This window comes from Zea mays, chromosome 9 (assembly GCF_902167145.1).
Source record: "Zea mays cultivar B73 chromosome 9, Zm-B73-REFERENCE-NAM-5.0, whole genome shotgun sequence".
NCBI lineage: Eukaryota > Viridiplantae > Streptophyta > Magnoliopsida > Poales > Poaceae > Zea > Zea mays.
Window position 1 is genome coordinate 143,319,641 of NC_050104.1, and position 15,764 is coordinate 143,335,404.

Consider the following 15,764-nt stretch of genomic DNA (forward strand, 5'->3'; position numbering starts at 1 on the left):
GGGATGAAGAATCTTCATAAGCTTCTAAAGGGAGAGCACATTTTAGGACTAACCAATGTTCATTTTGAGAAAGACAGGGTTTGTAGCGCATGCCAAGAAGGAAAGCAAGTTGGTGCCCATCATCCACACAAGAACATCATGACGACCGACATGCCGCTTGAGCTACTCCACATGGATCTATTCGGCCCGATTGCTTACATAAGCATCGGCGGGAGTAAGTATTGTCTTGTAATAGTGGATGATTATTCTCGCTTCACTTGGGTATTCTTTTTGCAGGAAAAATCTCAAACCCAAGAGACCTTAAAGGGATTCTTGAGACGGGCTCAAAATGAGTTCGGCTTAAGGATCAAGAAAATAAGAAGCGACAACGGGACGAAGTTCAAGAACTCTCAAATTGAAGGCTTCCTTGAGGAGGAGGGCATCAAGCATGAGTTCTCTTCCCCCTACACCCCACAACAAAATGGTGTAGTGGAGAGGAAGAATAGAACTCTATTGGACATGGCAAGAACCATGCTTGATGAGTACAAGACTTCGGATCGGTTTTGGGCCGAGACGGTCAACACCGCCTGCTACGCCATCAACCGGTTGTATCTACACCGAATCCTCAAGAAGACATCGTATGAACTCTTAACCGGTAAAAAGCCCAACATTTCATATTTTAGAGTCTTTGGTAGCAAATGCTTTATTCTTGTTAAAAGAGGTAGAAAATCTAAATTTGCTCCTAAGACTGTAGAAGGCTTTTTACTAGGATATGATTCAAACACAAGGGCATATAGAGTCTTTAACAAGTCCTCTGGACAAGTTGAAGTTTCTTGTGACGTTGTGTTTGATGAGACTAACGGCTCTCAAGTAGAGCAAGTTGATCTTGATGAGATAGGTATTGAAGAGGATCCGTGCATCGCGCTAAGGAACATGTCCATTGGGGATGTGTGTCCTAAGGAATCCGAAGAACCTCCAAATGCACAAGATCAACCATCCTTCTCCACACAAGCATCTCCACCAACTCGAAATGAGGATGAAGCTCAAGTTGATGAAGGAGAAGATCAATCAAATGAGCCACCTCAAGATGACGACATTGATCAAGGGGGAGATGCAAATGATCAAGACAAGGAGGATGAAGAACAAAGGCCGCCACACCCAAGAGTCCACCAAGCAATCCAACGAGATCACCCCATCGACACCATCCTCGGTGACATTCATAAGGGGGTAACCACTAGATCTCGTGTTGCACATTTTTGTGAGCATTACTCTTTTGTTTCCTCTATTGAGCCACACAGGGTAGAGGAAGCACTACAAGACTCGGATTGGGTGGTGGCGATGCAACAAGAGCTCAACAACTTCACTAGGAATGAGGTATGGCATTTAGTTCCACGTCCTAATCAAAATGTTGTAGGAACCAAGTGGGTTTTCCGCAACAAGCAAGATGAGCATGGTGTGGTGACAAGGAACAAAGCTCGACTTGTGGCCAAAGGATACTCCCAAGTCGAAGGTTTGGATTTCGGTGAAACCTATGCACCCGTAGCTAGGCTTGAGTCAATTCGCATATTATTGGCCTATGCTACTTACCATGACTTTAAGCTTTATCAAATGGACGTGAAAAATGCCTTCCTCAATGGACCAATCAAGGAAGAGGTCTATGTTGAGCAACCTCCCTGCTTTGAAGATAGTGAGTACCCTAACCATGTGTATAAACTCTCTAAGGTGCTTTATGGGCTCAAGCAAGCCCCAAGAGCATGGTATGAATGCCTTAGAGATTTCCTTATCACTAATGGATTCAAAGTCGGAAAGGCCGATCCTACTTTATTCACTAAAACTCTTGAAAATGACTTGTTTGTATGCCAAATTTATGTTGATGATATTATATTTGGGTCTACTAACGAGTCTACATGTGAAGAATTTAGTAGGATCATGACACAAAAATTCGAGATGTCTATGATGGGGAAATTGAAGTATTTCTTAGGATTTCAAGTGAAGCAACTCCAAGAAGGCACTTACCTTAGCCAAACGAAGTATACTCAAGATATTCTAAGCAAGTTTGGAATGAAGGATGCCAAACCCATCAAGACACCCATGGGAACCAATGGGCATCTCAACCTCGACGAGGGAGGTAAATCCGTAGATCAAAAGGTATACCGGTCGATGATAGAATCTTTACTCTATCTTTGTGCATCTCGACCGGACATTATGCTTTCCGTATGCATGTGTGCAAGATTCCAAGCCGACCCTAAGGAAGCTCACCTTACGGCCGTAAAACGAATCTTGAGATATTTGGCTTATACTCCTAAGTTTGGGCTTTGGTATCCTAGGGGATCCACATTTGATTTGATTGGTTATTCGGATGCCGATTGGGCAGGGGGTAAAATCAATAGAAAGAGCACATCGGGGACTTGCCAGTTCTTGGGAAGATCCTTGGTGTCTTGGGCTTCAAAGAAGCAAAATTCCGTTGCTCTTTCTACCGCCGAAGCCGAGTACATTGTTGCAGGCCATTGTTGCGTGCAACTACTTTGGATGAGGCAAACCCTTAGGGACTATGGTTACAAATTAACCAAAGTTCCTCTTCTATGTGATAATGAGAGTGCAATCCGCATGGCGGATAATCCCGTTGAGCATAGCCGCACTAAACACATAGCCATTCGGTATCACTTTCTAAGGGATCACCAACAAAAGGGAGATATCGAGATTTCATATATTAACACTAAAGATCAATTAGCCGATATCTTTACCAAGCCACTTGATGAACAAACTTTTAACAAACTTAGGCATGAGCTAAATATTCTTGATTCTAGGAACTTCTTTTGTTGATTTGCACACATAGCTCATTCATATACCTTTGATCATGTCTCTTTCATATGCTATGACTAATGTGTTTTCAAGTCTATCTCAAACCAAGTCATAGGTGTATTGAAAGGGAATTAGAGTCTTCGGCGAAGACAAAGGCTTCCACTCCGTAACTCATCCTTCGCCGTCGCTCCGCTCAACTCTCCATCCCTTGGGGGAGAGAACATGAGTCCAAAGCAAAAGGACTCCATCTTTGGTATAATCTTCACTCATTTATTTATGACCAAAGAGGGAGAAAGTAATTCTAAGGGCTCTAATGATTCCGTTTTTGGCGATTCATGCCAAAGGGGAGAGAGTAAGAGCCCAAAGCAAAAGGACCGCACCACCACCAATTTGTAAAATTTTAGTTTTCAAAGAGTATTTTCAAATTGGCATCTTACTTGTGATATAATTTCAAATTGGTATACCCTCTTCAAAATTAATATCAAAACCCTCTTGAACACTAAGAGGAGGATTTCATTAAGGGGGAGTTTTGTTTAGTCAAAGAAAAAAGCATTTGAAACAGGGGGAGAAAATTTCAAATCTTGAAAATGCTTTGCAAAATCTTATTCATTTACCTTTGACTATTTGCAAAAGAACTTTGAAAAGGATTTACAGAAGATTTGCAAAAACAAAACATGTGGTGCAAGCGTGGTCCAAAATATTTAAAAACAAAGAAACAATCCATGCATATCTTGTAAGTATTTATATTGGCTCAATTCCAAGCAACCCTTGCACTTACATTATGCAAACTAGTTCAATTATGCACTTCTATACTTGCTTTGGTTTGTGTTGGCATCAATCACCAAAAAGGGGGAGATTGAAAGGAAATTAGGCTTACACGTATTTTCCTAATTGTTTTTGGTGGTTGAATTGCCCAACACAAATAATTGGACTAACTAGTTTGCTCTAGTGTATAAGTTATACAGGTGTAAAAGGTTCACTCTTGGCCAATAAAAAGATCAAGTATTGGGTTCAACAAAAGAGCAAAAGGGCAACCGAAGGCACCTCTGGTGTAGGGCACCGGACTGTGTCCGGTGCACAAGAGGACTACAAGTCAAACTCGTCACCTTCGGGAATTTCCAGAGGTGCTCCGCTATAATTCACCGGACAGTGTCCGGTGCTCCAAGGAACGGCGCCTCAGGAACTCGCCAGCTTCGGGAATTCACAACGGCTAGTCCGCTATAATTCACCGGACATGTCCAGTGTACACCGGACTGTCCGGTGTGACATCGAAGCAACGGTTATTTCGGCGCCAACGGCTACCTGCAGCGCATTAAATGCGCGCCAGAGCGCGCAGAAGTCAGGCACGCGCGTAGTGGCGCACCGAACACTCTACAGTACATGTCTGGTGCGCCACCAGACATCCAGGCAGGCCCAGAAGACAGTGCTCCAACGGTCGAATCCCAACGGCTTTGGTGACGTGGCTGGCGCACCGGACATGTTCGGTGTGCACCGGACTGTCCGGTGCACCATACGACAGACAGCCCCACCAAACGGCTAGTTTAGTGGTTGGGGTTATAAATACCCCCAACCACCCACCATTCATAGTATCCAAGTTTTCACACTTCCAACCACTTACAAGAGCTAGGCATTCAATTCTAGACACACTCAAGAGATCAAATCCTCTCCCAAATTCCACACAACGCTCTAGTGCTTAGTGAGAGAGATTTGCTTGTGTTCTTTCGAGCTCTTGCGCTTGGATTGCTTTCTTCCTTCTTGATTCTTTATTGCGATCATACTCACTTGTAATTGAGGCAAGAGACACCAATTTTGTGGTGGTCCTTGTAGGAGCTTTGTGTTCCAAGTGATTGAGAAGAGAAAGCTCACTCGGTCCGAGGGACCGTTTGAGAGAGGGAAAGGGTTGAAAGAGACCCGGTCTTTGTGACCACCTCAACGGGGAGTAGGTTTGCAAGAACCGAACCTCGGTAAAACAAATCCGCGTGTCACACCTCTTATTTGCTTGTGATTTGTTTTGCACCCTCTCTCGTGGACTTGATTATATTTCTAACGCTAACCCAGCTTGTAGTTGTGATTATTTTTGGGAATTCACAACGGCTAGTCCGCTATAATTCACCGGACATGTCCGGTGTACACCGGACTGTCCGGTGCGACATCGAAGCAACGGCTATTTCGGCGCCAACGGCTACCTGCAGCGCATTAAGTGCGCGCCAGAGCGCGCAGAACTCAGGCACGCGCGTAGTGGCGCACCGGACACTCTACAGTACATGTCCGGTGCGCCACCGGACATCCAGGCGGGCCCAGAAGACAGTGCTCCAACGATCGAATCCCAACGGCTTTGGTGACGTGGCTGGCGCACTGGACATGTCCGGTGTGCACCGGACTGTCCGGTGCACCATACGACAGACAGCCCCACCAAACGGCTAGTTTAGTGGTTGGGGCTATAAATACCCCCAACCACCCACCATTCATATTATCCAAGTTTTCACACTTCCAACCACTTACAAGAGCTAGGCATTCAATTCTAGACACACTCAAGAGATCAAATCCTCTCCCAAATTCCACACAACGCTCTAGTGCTTAGTGAGAGAGATTTGCTTGCGATCATACTCACTTGTAATTGAGGCAAGAGACACCAATTCTGTGGTGGTCCTTGTAGGAGCTTTGTGTTCCAAGTGATTGAGAAGAGAAAGCTCACTCGGTCCGAGGGACCGTTTGAGAGAGGGAAAGGGTTGAAAGAGACCCGGTCTTTATGACCACCTCAACGGGGAGTAGGTTTGCAAGAACCGAACTTCGGTAAAACAAATTCGCATGTCACACCTCTTATTTGCTTGCGATTTGTTTTGCACCCTCTCTCGTGGACTTGATTATATTTCTAACGCTAACCCGGCTTGTAGTTGTGATTATTTTTGAGAATTTTAGTTTCGCCCTATTCACCCCCCTCTAGGCGACTTTCACACACAATCTTCAATGCCCTGACTCTTTATGAAATGTTAACAAGCAACTGTAGGTTCAGACTCATTTGACCAAAATGGTAGGAAAAGAATATACCAGGCCTTCTATTGGCAGAATATTGGCTGAAATCAGCCATTGGTTTATGGTGCTCCATTCCAGTAGCTCGTCGCACTCCATGGTAAGATTCAGGAGCCATATCCGGGTGGCTTTGATCATCATAGCTTAAGTATGTCACACGATCTGTGCCCTTTACCTTCGGTAGAAATAAATACAACAAATCAATATACTACAAGGTGCCATGTGGACACAAGTAGGGCTGGAAAACAAGATCCCACTGTATTTACAAAGGGAAATGGATAAGCTTACTTCCTCATAAACTGGACAAATGATGCACCAAAATCATCAACATCAGATCCTGATTCAGCATTTGATGTATCACTTAACAAGCCCTGCCACTGAAAGAGGCAAATATAGTAGCAGTTTAGAACAAGAATCCAAAAGGGCAATCAGTTTCCTACAATATAACTAATGAAGTTTATATAGTTTTACAATGTTACTTTCATCTGTTCCAACCGAAAGGAGGAGCTGTTTCTTTCTTCCCCCTCAGAAACAAGTTTGATTTCCCTCGCGCATCCAGCTTCCAAATTGTGGATCAGCTACAAATGATATTATCTATCAGCACGTAGAGAAATATGGACAACATCCAGATGAACTATTTCTACGTAAACACAAAACGTTAAATGGCACCTTCAATATATAAGGATCATTCCACGGCCCTTTGTTCGATCCTAGACAACCACCCTTGTCACTACATGTGCATGAACCGCCAAGGAATTCTGGCAGCTCACTGAGAAAAAACAAGCAATATTAAATGTTGGTATGCTGAAGCTAGGAAACAGCTAAAGGGAACAAGTTCAGGTGAACACAGCTATGAGTACCTCGAATCTATTACTTCAAGAAGCCTGCTCTGGTAGTTCGAACCAAGCACCTACACGGAAGAAATAAAAACTAATGATTGTGCTACCAAACAAGTGTCCACTAAAGGATGGTATACAATTTATGGGCCTTACATGAATCTTGGATGAAGTTTTTGGGTCAAGGAAGCCCTTCACGCTGTTCCAAATCCACTTAAATCCACTGTCAGCGTTCACAACAAACATTTGGTGGAGTGTCTGCATTCATCACATATTACTTAACTGGGTCAACAGAGAAAATACCATAACATATTACCCATTGAAAAGAATAATTACCTCGGGATAATAGTCGCTATCAATCTTCTGCATCCGGTGCACAAGTTCTCTTGCAGTCTTGGAGAAATTCTTAAACCCCTGAAGAAATCAATAACAATCAAACTGAATAAACTACAAACATGGAGCTGAATTAACCAGAGACTAAGTATGACATGCACATTACTTCAATAATGGCTATGAGCTTTAGTAGCATCTGATATAATTAAATATATTATAATTACCTCTGCTTCATGGGCCGCCTAGCATTATAAACTGAAATCCATTGAGCCGCTGGGCTCCCTAATCTAACCTTCTTTTTAGGTTGTTCATCTTCTTCTAGATCTGCAAGCAATCTTCCACGTTTCTGTCCAACCTATAGTACATAAACAAATAAAGATAAGCACAGAGAAATCTAACTATATATGAAGAGAGGGCATCCTTTTTTGAATCTGAATTTAATTATAATGCAGTCTAAAAGCATGGGGGCGTTCGGACTTGGCGCAGGCGAGCTGCAGCTGGGCCGTCGAAGGGAGCTGGCCATAGCACGTCGGCTAAGGGCGAGCTTGCCGGCATTGAGGTGGGAGCAGAGGCACGACTCTCTGGCGACCTAGCCCAGCCCCGACTCGCTATGGCTGTGACGGCTTGAGGAGAGATGGCCGACCGTGTATGGAGTACAATGGGCACGGTTAGCACAGTCGCCGTCGGAGGGGGTGGCGCATGGGGAAAGTGCCATGGATGGGGGACGGCGTCGGCGTCCACGGCCAACAGGGAAGGGCATGACGCCTGCCATGGAGGGGAGTCGTGAGAGCTTCGACAGGGGGAGAAAGAGGGCCTGCTCGCCGGCCTAGGGAAGAAGGGTGCCGCCAAGCAGGGCCAGGGGGACGACGGCAGAGGGAGAACCGAGAGGGAGGGTTGTCGCAAACGGTCTAGATTCACGGATGGCAGAACGAGAAAAGGCAGGCTACCCTTAGAGCCTTAATAAGTAGTATGGGCAACCTGTTGATTTTTCTTACCTTATTATCATAACCTGAGGTAACAAGCTCTTCTTCTACTGCAGCAAAGCATTTTATTTGAGTGTTGTTTTTGCGCATCAGTCTCCCACCAAATCCAACACCCAATATCCACCTCATGATGACACCATCATAGCTAGTAGATAGTATAGTTCTTGGGCTACTTTGAGGAAAGAAGACCAAAGATCTAACAGTCTTCAAATGTCCTGCAAATGTAACTGGTTCTTGGTCTGGGTTGCTTGCAGAGAACACATTAAATGTCCCACCAAGAGAGACTATCACGAGATGATCATTCTGCCAGAGACAACCAACAAGCATATCATCCACACCTCCTATACCAGGGCAAACCAAAGTTCGATTCAATTTCCCACTTGCATCTTCAAAGATATCCCATACTTTCGCATATTTATCAGCAGAAACTGTTAGAACCTGAATGCACCGGTAAAATAAGAGAAAACCATTAGAAGTGGATAAACACTTGAAATTATACGATATTGATTAGATAGTCATACATAGGTCATGAGCACCAAACATCCATTGAAAGAAACTAAAATGCATAAGTGCAATGCTACAAAAAAAGTAACACATTTGAAGGAAAAAGATAAGATGTTCATAAAAAAAATGATATCACGCATATCCTAGATACAGGCTAGATCATTATGGGATCTAGGTTGAAAAACAAATACTTTGTTTACTGTCCAGTAGCCTTATAAGTGGATCATGTTATCTGTTCAACAATGTTAGGTTTTATCAAGCATATTTTCTGAATCTGCACGTTGTTCCTCAATCATGCCTAACAAATAATTCCACATCAAATCTGAGAAAATATAGGTACACTATAAACACGACATTTAGAACTGTGAATGAGAACTAAAAACAGAGAATACTTAATATCGAATTACCTGTTTACTGTCAGGATTCCAGCTAACAGCATATATGCTCCCTGTGTGTCCGCCTTCAGTGGAAAGCTCTCCTATTTTTTCTCCAGTTTTACCATCATATATCAAACCCTTCTTATCAGAACTCACAGTGATAAACTTACTACCATCAGGAGCATACCGGATACAGTTAACAAAATTCGAGTGATCCCTGAAATGCAAAGTGAATTGAAAAATGTGAAATACGCATCCTAGGTGCCAGAAGTAAAATGCTGCTACAGTATGATGCATAGATACATAATAAATAACAATTTAAAGAAGTGTTTGTGAAATGTTCAAATCATGTAAACCAGTAGGAACATTCTACTTTAAATGCATGGAGCAGGTGCAGGACAGAGCATCTACGTACTCCAGTAACTACAATGTGTCAGCTTCAGTTTGTCATACTGGACATAGAATTAGTATACAGGAACAAGCTTACATCTATTGGAAAACCTTAATTATGCAAAAAACAACTGCAATTTCTGCATAGGTCAAGAAGTAAACTAAAAAAAGGAAATGACACCACTATAGGTGTTGAAACAGATCCTGCAGTAACCAAAATTTAAGTCAGGCTACAATTGTTTTTTTCTGTCAAGCGTTAAACTATATGCATGTAAAGCTCAATAAACATCAGTGTTACGGAAAATTAGAGAAATAAAAAGAAAAGGTAAACTGTATTAGAATAGGTTAGAGTGTAACTGCATAAGCAAATGCAAGACTGGATGATAGATGACACCCGTGTTAACATGACTACATCACTGATACAGCGGTAAATAAAGGGTTTAATTCACACACTTGTAATAAATGTAGTATAGTAATCCACATCAGATGTGTATATCTGGCCCATTGGCAAAAGGTAAGCAAGGTCGTAACAAAACAATTATGGCAAAGAGCTAGCTATACACTGTTAGGTAGGTCTGAAAACCAGCAATGACTACCGACCTTATGGAATGCTTGAATTTGAATGGTGGTCCTTCATAAAAGTTAGCCAGAAAATCTTCACCGCATGTCACAATGTGAAATGGACGTGTTGGCTTGAAGTCACAGCTCAGAACCCTCTTTGAGTGCCCATCAAACTCACCAACTGTGCTGTCAGAGTCCCATCTACATAATGCAAAGAGCTTAAATAAGTATATAAAGAAATGAACACACAAATAAAAAGTCATTATAGCCCACGCCTGTTCCTATGAGGGAAGATTTTCCTTCAATTATGTATTACTTATTATTATATGAACTAAATGTCAACCAAATAATCATCATTCAAACAAACAACAGTACATGTATAGTCTAAGTGCCTAAGCTAATGCCAATTGATGGTGATGCTTAATCCGAAATAAGATAAAGAGCATGTGAAAGTTTTAAGGAATAAGGACTGGTCTGTTTGGTTTGCCCCCAGGCAAACTGCCTGGACCAGGCAGCTATCCCATGCCTTTGAATTTCCAGCACTGGGGCTCAGACCTCAGATGCATGCCTGGGCCCTGGAGCAGGCTGGTCATTGAGGGCACCAACCAAAATCGTCCCGATTTCAACAAATACTTCATCCATTGCACACAAGCCTCAACAATCCACGTCTGATGGGGACAAGGGCTATCCCGTCATCCCCATTGCAAATCACTTCATAGAATACATCCCTCGAACGGCCTCGTATGGTCAGATCATCAGATAACGGCCAATGCCAGTCTGAACCATCGAATCATAGCATTTTCTATGCTCTTTCCCGAATCCCGATCACGGCCATCCCACAAAAAGGCGGCACCATTGGCTTTCCCCTAACATCCGAATCCTTCAAATGAGATCGAGGTAGAAGTGGAACAGAGTCTGCTCCTCGAACCACGCCTTGAGCTCGCGCAGCTGTGACAAGACTCCACCTTTTCCTCCGTACAACGCCGCCGCGAGCGCGCAGTCCATCCCCTCGTCGGCAACGGATGACACGTAGCGCCGGAGCACGCGGCGGACGCCGACGGTGTCCATAGCCTTCACCTCCGGGCGCTCCATCCGCCACACGGCGCCCTCGGGGCCGACGACTCGGACGCCGGAGACGCGGAATCCGAGCAGAACGCTCGTGGTCCCGCGGTCCTTGGCGAGGCACTTGGCGATGTAGGGCTCCGGCGAACTCGGTGGCCACGTGATGGCGCCGATCTTGATGTCTGCGACGCAGGGCGCCTCAAACCCCGCGAGGAGGTCGTCGAGGACGAGGTGCAGATGCGGCTCCCCGGGCTACGCCTCGGTGGGGAGGAGTCGCGTGCCGTGGAACCGGGGGAAGAAGGTGTCTCGGATGCGGGCCGGGACGGCGGCGTGGGCGGAGAACGCCTCATAGAAGGCGACCTCGTGCTCCCCACGGTCGCCGGCCTGGAGCGGCTTGTAGAAGAGGCTGGAGCCGTCGATGAGCGGGCCCAGCTTGCTGGCGGAGGTGCGGTGGCCGACGACTTGGTGCTCCGGCGGGTGGAGGTCGGACATGGTATGGGGACTATGGGAGCAAGGGGTGACGGGTGGCGATGGTGGAAGCGGTGGGTTTGCGGCGCAGCGGAGAAAGAGATTTTGGGGGCGGGGTGGTTGCCAAAGGCAGGGACGGCTGGGACGATGGAGGCGGAGGGGGCGGGGGGCGGAGCACGGTCGGATCGCTCTGGACGAAGCGAACGGTCTAGATTCACGGATGGCAGAACGAGAAAAGACAGGCTACCCTTAGAGTCTTAATAAGTAGTATAGATATAGATTTTGTGCCTCAAGATACATTTTTCTTCGCTTTCCTCTTAACTCTCTTGTCGCATCATAAAAAAACGATTATATGACATGTATTAAATGTGTACAGGGCCGGAGCTAAGATTTTGGTGGTCTAGAGCGAACAAAAAAATTGGGCCTCATGTATAAGTATACTATTTTAGTGTACATGTATATAATCTTATATTATATTGATAAAAATTAATGTGATATAAAAATATTATACCAAATAAATTTTACAATACCGCAAAAGTTTCTTCTAACATTTCTTGAGGCAAAGTCATCAATGATTCTGTTGATATCAATCTTATCTAATATTTTTTAATATGTAAGATGGCTAAATGATTCAATGGTTCTTGATATATTGTAGACCTCAAATAGTTCTTCAATTATTTCATCATCGAAAAATTTCTTTTATTTGATGCCACCATGACAGGTATAGTTAATACGATTTGATAAGCTATAGAAACGTTATGATAGGAATCCACCTTATTGATATACTCAAATATCTTCGTAGAAGACATAGGTGGTTCTAGTAAACTTAACTTCAAAACTCTCAAATTAGAGACTCTCAACGTTAAATATCTTGTTAGCTATATAATTAATTGTATGATATGAGGCCCTAGGATTTGGAGGCCTATGATATGAGGCCCTAGGATTTGGAGGCCTGTATGATACTTTTGGTTGAGAACAACCTACCAATCCTGTCACCCCTGCTTCTCTCCACCATTATTGCCACGAGCAGGGCCGGTCCTGAGGTTTCATGGACCCGGGGCGAAACAAAAAAATTTGGGCCTTTAAGGCTATATATATTCAATTTTTTTTCTAAGTATAAAACAAAATTTTGAATGATAAGTCTCTAATATATCAAAACAATTTCAAATCTTTGTATATATTACCTCAAAAATTTCTTATAACATTTCTTGATGCGAATTCATTGATAATAGTGTTGCTATCAACCTCGTTTAATAATTTTTCTCAATACATAAAGTAGCCTATCCGTTGAGTCGATCTTGAGACATCGTTGACCTTAAATAGTTCTTTAACAATTTTAACTTTGAAAAGCTTCTCTCAGCCGATGCCACAGTCACAGGCACAATATATAATATCCGATAAGTGATTGAAATATTTGGATACGAATCCATTTGCCGAACATACTCAAAAATCTCCATAGAAGACATTGGTCTTTCAGGCAAACTTAACTTCATAACCTTCAACTCAAATAGTAGATCATTTACCTCAATGTCAGAACTGTCTTGCGAAGAGAATGTTTTTGCGAATTCACTGCAACATGCTTCTAGTTTAGTATCATTTAACGTCTTCAATGTTGTCGAGCTCAATAAAAACCCAAATATACTCTCTCGAGTTACAGATGCAGTTTTAGTTAGTTAGATAATTAAAAAATAGGTGTATTATACTTTAACAGACCGGACCCAACATATAAGACTATATATATGTACACTACTTGGGGGCCCTTCTAAAATCGGGGGCCCGGTGCGGCCGCTCCACTTGCCCCCCTCCAGGACCGGCCCTGGCCACGAGTCGCTTCACCATTGCTCGTCTTAGCGTCGTACCCGCTGCCGCCATGGCTGTGTCGTCATCATCACCATTTGCAGTTTTGCACCAGCCACCAGACACGGCCATGCCGATCATGGAGTCACCTTGTCTGCTCCGGGGTCAGGGCCAGGGCCAGGGCCAACCGGCCAATGCAAAACCTATTTGGCGCGCGGCGTTGATGTCGTGAAAATCATCATGTCCAACTGCCCTGACCCTTGTTGTCTAACCATTTCCTGTGTGATTGACACACTAACCATGCCGTGGGTAGTTAAACGACGTGTAGGGGTGTCACGCCTTCGCCGCGTGCCTCCACCCCCTGACCCCCTCCAGCATGTTGTTATTACCGTGTCTGTGGCAGCCGGCCTCCTTCTCCATCCATATGCACTAGCAGTATCACCTCATTTAATATGCGGCCGGCATCGTCGCCAGAGCTCTCGATAAGGCTCGCCAGAGCTCTCATCTCATACGCCGGAGGTGCTCCAGAGAGCAGGTGATCGTGGCGTGCACCAGGCAGGATGTCATTTTGTTTTGGCTGATGGGCGCGTGGTGTGATGGTGCAGGGCTGAAGAGGTGCGGCAAGAGCTGCAGGCTGAGGTAGTGAGGTACACCAACTATCACGCGCTGATCTGGGCGACGAACTGCGTGCGCGTTTGCAGGTGGTCCCTGATCGCGAATCAGCTGCCGGGGCGGACGGGCAACGACGTGAGGAACTGTTGGAACACGAAACTGAGCAAGCAGCTACGGCAGCGCGGGATCGACCCCACCGCCCCATCGCCGACCTCATGCACATCCTCACCAGCGCCCTCTCCCTACGGCGACGACGGCGCGGGAGAGATCATCGACGCCACCCTGGAGTCCTGGACTGCGACAAGAAGACGCGGGTGGACCAGCTCATCGCCTAGCTGCTGGCCGACCCGGCCTACTACGCTGGCTCCTCCTCCGAGATGGGCTGGATCATGGGCTTGATGAATGCTGATTAATTAGCGGTTATACAATGGATCCATGAGGCTAAAGCAAACTGACTGAAATTTAGTCACTTTAGAGGCTAAAGTTTCAAACATAATGAACTAAAAGGGACTAAAATGTTTTAGCTCCTTTAGCTTGTAAGGAAGAGTTAGGGGGTGTTTGGTTAGAGGGACTAAAGATTAGTCTCTAGTTTTTAGTCCCATTTAGTCCCTTTTTTGCCAAACACTAGGACTAAAATATGGACTAAAATGATTTAGTCTTTAGTCCTTCACATAGGTGCTAAAAGAGACTAAAAGCCCACATGAGTGTATTCTAAGGGCATTTGAGTCTTGTGGACAATGTATTTAATGACTTGAGAATCTATTTAGTCCCTAGAACCAAACAAGTAGTGACTAAAGTTTAGTCCTAAGACTAAAGTTTAGTCCTAAGACTAATTGAAACCAAACATGGCCTTAAACTGGACTAAAACAGCTGGTCCCACACCCACACATGCAACTTGCGCTTGCTGCTGCACCCGCGCTAGCTGCGGTTCTCCACCTTCCACTGCCTGGTCCCCACATAGCATTTATGATTTAATGACTGCTTTAGTCACTTGTTCCAAACACGAGCTAAATTTTAGTCAGTCACTTTGGTTTAGCCCCATGGATCTAAACAGGCCTTAAGGCTGCTCAGTACTTGCTAATTGCTTTCAGTTACTATGAACTTCGTCATCAGGTGGTCAGCTGGTCAAACCTACCGACCTGATCATGTGTTTGTAACCTATGGCTGGTAACTTGGCACGTCTCCTGACAACTGGAATTCACGGGGTCTAATCAGAGCCGCTATCGAACGTTAATATGATTGTGCGTGTCATTGGTGTCGACCCCACGACTCTATATGAACGGTCGTGGCTCTATCTATAATCAATTCGACTGGTTGATCGATGGAACTGTCAAACGGTTAATCTGATCAGTAGTCAGGATCGTATCACCAATATTGATCTGTCGGCACCTATCGATGCGTTAGAGGCCAGGTCAGTACTGATTCCAACCGGTTGGTACCGATCATTATTTGAATTGTTTAAAGTCCAAAAATACATTTTTTCTTAAATTCACCATATAATAGTGTTTGGGTTCAGTCAGACCCCCACACTCTCCAATTCACTTGGCTTCTCTATTTGTAGCCTCCCACACCCGGTTTTGATATGAATATAAGGTGAATACCAAACTTTGATACATTCACCGATTTACTCAGCAAGTAATCTCCACAACGTCTTGAGACCCCTGCCGGTCCGTAGCAGGTCTTCTTTGATGGTCTTTCTCTCGTCCATCATCGACAGGAGGGCATTCCTCCTCGTCCCCGTTCCTTAAGTCCACAACCTCTGCTTGCATATTCATATCATCATCATTTGTATCCATATCGCCCATCCACCGACGATGCTCCTACTACTACTAAAGCTTCTGCCATCGACTCTCCTCCTCAACGTTTCGTTTATTCGTACTCCCTTTATACTCATACGGGTATCCATATGGTGCTCCTTCTTATAGATCGTATGGTGATCCTCCTTTGTATGCTCCTACATATGGTGCTTCTCCTTTGTTCTCTCCCCCATTTGGTGCTCCTTTCCCATATGAGGCTTGTCCTCCTATAGG

General features: G+C 44.6%; 3 protein-coding genes and 1 pseudogene across 4 annotated transcripts; 1 reads left to right on the forward strand and 3 right to left on the reverse strand.

Moving 5' to 3' along the window:
- Positions 1 to 6,218: 6,218 nt before the first annotated feature.
- On the reverse strand, positions 6,219 to 7,057 carry LOC103640355 (phosphatidylinositol/phosphatidylcholine transfer protein SFH3). The gene is made up of 5 exons (XM_020544450.2): positions 6,984 to 7,057; positions 6,804 to 6,905; positions 6,672 to 6,721; positions 6,481 to 6,580; positions 6,219 to 6,389 (listed from the first exon to the last, which is right to left on the reverse strand). Exons 1-5 carry the CDS (start codon positions 7,014 to 7,016, stop codon positions 6,279 to 6,281), a joined length of 396 nt encoding a protein of 131 aa, XP_020400039.1. The 5' UTR covers positions 7,017 to 7,057; the 3' UTR covers positions 6,219 to 6,278.
- An 837-nt stretch (positions 7,058 to 7,894) lies between these two features.
- LOC109942646 (actin-interacting protein 1-2) lies at positions 7,895 to 10,388 on the reverse strand. Its single transcript, XM_020544765.1, has 4 exons — positions 10,351 to 10,388; positions 9,835 to 9,996; positions 8,875 to 9,061; positions 7,895 to 8,401 (listed from the first exon to the last, which is right to left on the reverse strand). Exons 1-4 carry the CDS (start codon positions 10,386 to 10,388, stop codon positions 7,895 to 7,897), a joined length of 894 nt encoding a protein of 297 aa, XP_020400354.1.
- A 289-nt stretch (positions 10,389 to 10,677) lies between these two features.
- On the reverse strand, positions 10,678 to 11,378 carry LOC103639261 (inositol polyphosphate multikinase IPK2-like; annotated as a pseudogene).
- Positions 11,379 to 13,463: 2,085 nt separating this feature from the next.
- Positions 13,464 to 14,925, forward strand: LOC100274293 (uncharacterized). 2 transcript variants are annotated; one of them, XM_008660094.2, is made up of 2 exons: positions 13,464 to 13,657; positions 13,824 to 14,925. In XM_008660094.2, exons 1-2 carry the CDS (start codon positions 13,575 to 13,577, stop codon positions 14,131 to 14,133), a joined length of 393 nt encoding a protein of 130 aa, XP_008658316.1. In that variant the 5' UTR covers positions 13,464 to 13,574; the 3' UTR covers positions 14,134 to 14,925. The 2 variants fall into 2 exon arrangements, with proteins under 2 accessions (XP_008658316.1, NP_001142129.1); NM_001148657.1 differs by having other exon boundaries at positions 13,563 to 13,657; positions 13,728 to 14,495.
- Positions 14,926 to 15,764: the final 839 nt, after the last annotated feature.

What these genes read in the sequence shown, in the direction of transcription:
- LOC103640355 (XM_020544450.2), bottom strand. Translation starts at nt 7,016, where the DNA reads ATGCAGAAGATTGATAGCGACTATTATCCCGAG. An exon ending in ATAGCGACTATTATCCCGAG is followed by an intron (nt 6,906 to 6,983) that starts GTAATTATTCTT and finishes TGATGAATGCAG; the next exon opens with ACACTCCACCAAATGTTTGT. An exon ending in ATGATCCTTATATATTGAAG is followed by an intron (nt 6,390 to 6,480) that starts GTGCCATTTAAC and finishes TATCATTTGTAG; the next exon opens with CTGATCCACAATTTGGAAGC.
- LOC109942646 (XM_020544765.1), bottom strand. Translation starts at nt 10,388, where the DNA reads ATGACCAGCCTGCTCCAGGGCCCAGGCATGCATCTGAG. An exon ending in GGCCCAGGCATGCATCTGAG is followed by an intron (nt 9,997 to 10,350) that starts GTCTGAGCCCCA and finishes TGCATTATGTAG; the next exon opens with ATGGGACTCTGACAGCACAG. An exon ending in AAATTCAAGCATTCCATAAG is followed by an intron (nt 9,062 to 9,834) that starts GTCGGTAGTCAT and finishes TTTGCATTTCAG; the next exon opens with GGATCACTCGAATTTTGTTA.
- LOC100274293 (NM_001148657.1), top strand. Translation starts at nt 13,575, where the DNA reads ATGCGGCCGGCATCGTCGCCAGAGCTCTCGATAAGGCTCGCCAGAGCT. An exon ending in GGAGGTGCTCCAGAGAGCAG is followed by an intron (nt 13,658 to 13,727) that starts GTGATCGTGGCG and finishes GTGATGGTGCAG; the next exon opens with GGCTGAAGAGGTGCGGCAAG.